The following is a 6355-nucleotide window of genomic DNA, read 5'->3' on the forward strand; positions in this document are numbered from 1 at the left end:
TGGTTAGTCGACATAGATCATTGTGGATGTGTATTGTGGATGCATGTCGATTTTTGGGGGTAAGAGGATGACTTACTCTATATTCTTTGCCCAGTCCGGGGGCTGACTCAGGGTCATAAACGCACAGTTGGTAAGGATGGTGAACATGATTACCATGCTGAACAATGTGGAGGCAGTTGTCAAGGAAACTGAACTGTCCAGACGGGTTAATTCAATGTTGCTTACACATGACATACGATACAACGCCTGACATCGGCCATAGAACGTATCAGGTGACCACATATCAGTACACAAATCACTATATTGCACTAATTACTAGGATAAAGACATGGGATATAGGATATAGATTTAATTTGACCTATAAAAAAAAAAAGAGAAAAAAAATGGCAATGAAAGGATATGAGTGAACCAAAACCTTAATTGATATTCTTCTAAGAGGGTTGAAGGGGCTTAAGACATACAAGGCAGGAGTGGCGTTGAAGCGGAAGATGGCCTTCCCTCGGTTCAATACTATAAAGGTCTGTGTGAGAGAGCAAGAGAGAGAGAGAGAGAGAGAGAGAGAGAGAGAGACCCCATGAGACTGTTAACACATATTCCTGGTCAGTTAGGAGTGATGGAAATGAACTATTCACTAAACAAAAATATGTGAATTATACATTTTTCTCTTTGAGAAGTGATACTCTGTGGTAGAGAGCACAGTGATACTCTGTGGTAGAGAGCACAGTGATACTCTGTGGTAGAGAGCACAGTGATACTCTGTGGTAGAGAGGACAGTGATACTCTGTGGTAGAGAGCACAGTGATACTCTGTGGTAGAGAGCACAGTGATACTCTGTGGTAGAGAGCACAGTGATACTCTGTGGTAGAGAGCACAGTGATACTCTGTGGTAGAGAGCACAGTGATACTCTGTGGTAGAGAGCACAGTGATACTCTGTGGTAGGCCTGGGCGATATGTATATATATATATATATATATATATCGATATATAAACGTCTATCGTTTCATATTATGCTCTATCATTTATTTAATTGGGTCGCAAATCACACTCTTTACGGCAATATTTTCCGTTAACTGGACGTCGCTTTGCATTCTTCCACACGTGCCACGTGGAAGGAAATTTACAACACAAACAAACATGGAGGAGAACGTGACACAGAGCACGGAGACTGTACCTAAAAGAGGGGTTATGTCGGTCGCATGGACGTGGTTTGGGTATGAAAAGTCTGACACAGACCAGAAAACCTCCCTCTGCAAAATATACCAGAAAAAAAGCCCTCTGCAAAATATGCCGCAGGCCGGTCACGAAAAGAGGCTCAAACACCACTAACCTCTTTTACCACCTACGCAAGAATCATGTGAAACAGTATGGAGAGTGTCTACGGATGAGACCCCAAAAAGTAGTTGAGTGCTCAAAACAAACCCCCGACTCAGACGTTGCAAGAGGCTTTGCCCTCGGCACACCACATGGCAAAGAATCAGGAAGATGGAAGGAGAGAACAGCTGCCGTTACAACTTACATCTGCAAAGACATGGCCCCAAGTTATACGGTTGGGAAACGGGGGTTTCGTGAGTTGGTGCTAACACTCGACCCAAGGTACCAAATGCAAATACTTTTTAATTGTTGAGTATAATTCAAAATGTAATAATAAATAGGCCTGTACATGTGGTCATTTTATATAAACTATTTATTCATTGAATTTACAGAAAATGTGTATATCGTGATATGTATCGTTATCGGGATATGAAAAGACCTATATCGGGACATGATATTTTGGCCATATTGCCCTACTCTGTGGTGTGGTAAAATGTCTTCCCTGAAATTGTCAGATGGTATCCCTATCGATCCTTGCTTTCCTGTCACCTTGAATACAAATCCTCTGGTTGGATGACAGCGTGCTCCATCACCTGACCTACACAATAACAACTGAACCTGGATCTGAAAACAGAGAAAGCCTGTGCTACGACAACTCTGGGTGTCACAGCATCACAGTGCCCGACCCAGAGATCTCTCACAGCACTGTACACTGTACACATGACTGGATAGACAGGAGTATGCATCAACATAAACCCTCTGCTCAAAATATTATGCAGATCCAAAGTTGAGGAATACGGTATCCAAAAAACATAAGCTACTACATCCGTTATGCAACATTACAGACAACTGTGTGTCTATGCTTTCCAAGACTGCCATAACCCTTCACAACTCCTTCAAACACCCCCTTCCTTGGTTTCAAAGCCCAGCTCTTTGTGAAGACCGATCCAACTCACTTTCTGGTTGCTGTAGAAGGTGTCCAGGTCCTCCAGTGGTGTGGACACCAATCCTTTGGGAATGTCCCCGTATATGAGTGGCAGTGATTTGCCTGCCTCCAGGTCACTGCTGGGCTTGGGTCCGTTGTCGCCATCGTCATTGGGCTTCCCCTTGGGTTTCTTGGCGTTCTCCTCAGCGATCCGCCTCTCGATGGCATCAAGGGACTCACGACAAAACAGCCGGAAGCTGTCTGGTCCTGGAGGTACAAGCAGCTGTGCCATCTTTTCATCCTGCACATTCAGAGTGACCGGCTAGCCTCCTTCAATAGAAAGGACTGGAGAAACAAGAGGGAGAAGCTCCAGTTAGAGGCAAGTGTAGTGAGTCTGTATCAACTCCTGAGGCATGGATATCCAAAAAACTACATAAAACCTCCAAAACATTTCTACTGAAGGAAATGTGCAACCTGTATGAGTGCAGAACACAGTGACTTGGACAATATTCTTCCAATATAATTTTACACTCACAATCATCCAATGTCACACGGATACCAGTGACAAAGGGAAACAGAAATGCTTTCCATACCGCATCTCTTTGGCAGTATAACAATCAATACGAGGTACTTTACAGTCTATTCTTCACACCTATTACTTTACTTAAAACAAGCCCATGAGTGGAGGGAGATCTGCCTGTGGATCCCACAGAGGACAAGTAGCAATCCATTATCAGCCTAGGGAGACCTGACTTCGCTCTTTAATCCACAGCAACTACCTGGCAATAATGAAATCAGACTTGCCATATAATACAGGCTTCTAGTTTAACCCATTACTCTCTGCTCCAGAGCCAATCCTACCGACAACAGCTAAAAGGCATGGTTTCGTTCCGAGCCCAGAGTTTCCACCTTAAAATGAGTAAAGAAATTACATAGGGAGAGGCAGATGTTCCAAATAGGCTCAGAGAGTAGTAAGATGATGCACAGGGACACTGCAAGGGCAATATCGAGAATCCCTTTTACTAGGGCTCCCCTCTGCATCTGTCCCGCTGTGGAGAGGCCTCAGCTTTATCTTCTATGTCATAGGCTTTATAGTGCAATAGTGTCATAAAATAAGTCCATTGTTTGTCTTGACAGATCCAAGAAATCAATCACTAACACATTGGTCAATGCTGGATTGGATTGAATATAAATCACATCAATATGTCAACATGGTAAAACCCCATTGAGGAATTTAGTGAAACGGATGTAGTCGTTGTAACCTCTGTTTGAGGTATACTTGTGCTCTGCTATGGCATTAGGTTATATCACCCCATATTTAGGTTGTGGGTTGTGAATATGAATGATTTGTTACATGTAACAGAATAGCAAATCCTGCCTAAGGCAGCATAATACACTATAATATAAATACCTTAATAGCACATCTGTGGTTGACTAGTTTGACTTTTCAGCCAGCTACACACAAATGCTAATTCATATGAACCTGAATTCGGAACGTTCTCATAAGTGCGTGTCATCAGCATTAGTACTCTATACTACTCACACATCTTCTATTCCCTTTAATGGCTAGAAGCCACATCTAATTTCCCTTCATTAAATGGAAGAAGTCATTAGGAAATGGCTTAGTTTATCTGTACAGAATTGGCCAGTTGGAGCTGTGTATCAAATTCAGCTACAGTAGCTTATCTAGAATTCCTCCTTAATGCATCTGACATGTTGACTCCGAAGACAAAAGGCAACCTTTATAGTTGCCTTTACAGGTATGAGTGCATGCACGGAAGGAGCAGAGCACATACACAAGTAGAAGCAGTCATGGAAAGAGTACAATGAAGAGCTGACACCTGCATTCTGAATAATAGAACAAATTATTCAGAATGAAATATTTTATACTGTTGGCTATAAACATATAAATGTCACGTTAAAACACGGATGAATGACTCATCTATGTAGTATAGCCAATATTTTCTATTAGTTTAGAGTCTTTTTATGTTAAGTGTCTTTAAACTTTTAGAGTTTTCCCACTGGGCCCAGACATCAGTTGAACGTCTAGTTTTGATTTGTCTTTGATTGAGTTGTCAATTAACATGACTTCAACGTAAAGATCAACACACACCTTCACCATGTAATTGGTTTTAGGTTCAAAGTTGGGTGGGGAAAAAAAGACAAACATTCCTGAAATCTTTTTTTACGTTGATCACTTTTTTACAAATCCAATCAGTTTTCCACGTTGATTCAATGTCATCACATTGAATGTTTTGGTTGAAATGATGTGGAAACAACGTTGATTCAATGTCATCACATTGAATGTTTTGGTTGAAATGATGTGGAAACAACGTTGAGTCAATGTCATCACATTGAATGTTTTGGTTGAAATGATGTGGAAACAACGTTGATTCAATGTCATCACATTGAATGTTTTGGTTGAAATGATGTGGAAACAACGTTGATTCAACTAGTTTTTGGCCCAGTGGGTACCTTGCTCGACAAACAAAATCCACCAAAATTGATTTAAAGATGAATGTAAATGTCTGTATGAATCATTTGATCTTTTATACGTGCACCACTTCCCAAAAGGTATATAGGTGAGAATGCTCCGTGATGTAAAAAAAAAAACACTTCCTGGCTTCAATGGTATCTGGGAGCAATCCCCACCTTCCAACGTAATCACTGAGGTACCAGGTTGGAGTCATGCTATAATCCTGGTACTAACCTTTCTCTAGGCTCAGGGAGGTAGGCCTCTCCATCAGACCTACTACAAGCTATTTAGCCTTCCATTTATTTTTAGATTGCTTCTACCAGAGAATACAGGTAAACGTTTGGTCACAATCCAACTACAAGACAACAACAAAAAAAACGGGCACAATCATTCATACTGTACGCTACAGTATCTCCATATAACACGACAACTCATTCAACACAATATAACGTAAGGTCATTATTCCTATAACCTTGGTACATCAAACTCAATGTGCATTAAGATAATAAACAGATAATAGACTTGATACAAGATGTCAACTAGAAGGGATTCAGTCAAACGTATCTTACAGTCAGATGTGACCGCAGGTGTGTGGCCAAACTGTATCCAGCGAAAACATGGTGACTGTTGGCAGTGGTTGAAGAATTTCTGTTGGGTAGGCTATGTCCTGGGTTAACTCCTCGAATCTATGTTCATTGACATACTGTAAATACTGACTAGTGATTAGACTTAATATGTGAGCCAAAATAAATACTGAAGCGACTGGCAACCAAACATAGGCAGCATAAACAGATGGCCACCATCATTCGAGTTCCCAAGAACGATAAGGCTTCATGCCACAATGTCTACCGCTCTGTAGCACTCACATCTGTAATCATGAAGTGTTTTGAGAGGCTGGTTATGGCACACATCAACTCCATAGGCAACATCATCTCCGCCGTTCTGACCCTCAACACGGGGGCCCCACAGAGGTGTGTGCTTTGTCCTCTCCTGTACTCCCTGTTCACCCATGACTACGTGGCCACGCACGACTCCAACACCATCCTCAAGTAGGGCTCCCGAGTGGTGCAGATGTCTAATGTACTGCATCTCAGTGCTAGAGGCATCACTACAAACCCTGGTTTGATTCCAGGCTGTATCACAACCGGCCGTGATTGGGTGTCCCATAGGGCGGAACACAAATGACCCAGCATCTTCCGGGTTAGGGTTTGGCTGGGGTAGGCTGTCATTGTAAATAATAAGTTGTTCTTAACTGACTTGCCTAGTTAAATAAAGGTTAAATAAAAAAGGTTAAAAGTTTGCTGACAACGCGACGGTGATAGGCCTGATCACCGGCGATGATGAGACAGCCTACAGGGAGGAGGTCAGTGACCTGGCAATGTGGTGCTAGGACAACAACCTCTCCCTCAACGTCAGTAAGACAAAGGAGCTGGTAATGGTCTACAGGATAGCACCTCCCTAGATTGCATGGCACTACAGATGGTGATGCAGACAGCCCAGGACATCAGGGGCCGTGGTCCCTGCTATCAGCTAATTGGGATTCTAATAAAATACCAAATATCAAAATCCAGCACCTCCAAATCAGGCAGTGTGAAAAGAAGGCCCGGAAAGTCAATAAAGACTCCAGCCACCCAACCCATAG

General features: G+C 42.3%; 1 protein-coding gene across 3 annotated transcripts in view; it reads right to left on the reverse strand.

Annotated features, from left to right (window-relative positions):
- LOC110501493 (sodium channel protein type 2 subunit alpha) overlaps positions 1 to 356 on the reverse strand; it is a 32358-nt gene extending 32002 nt beyond the window's left edge. For 2 of the 3 annotated variants that reach the window (XM_021579092.3, XM_090215624.1), the window contains exon 1: positions 77 to 166. In XM_021579092.3, coding sequence (XP_021434767.3) covers positions 77 to 156 — 80 coding nt within the window. In that variant the 5' untranslated portion in view covers positions 157 to 166. Of the gene's footprint in view, positions 1 to 76 lie in introns of all 3 variants that reach the window. The other variant, XM_090215623.1, reaches the window with a different exon arrangement.
- Positions 357 to 6355: the final 5999 nt, after the last annotated feature.

This window comes from Oncorhynchus mykiss, chromosome 22 (assembly GCF_057628025.1).
Source record: "Oncorhynchus mykiss isolate SJ-2025 chromosome 22, ASM5762802v1, whole genome shotgun sequence".
Lineage (NCBI taxonomy): Eukaryota > Metazoa > Chordata > Actinopteri > Salmoniformes > Salmonidae > Oncorhynchus > Oncorhynchus mykiss.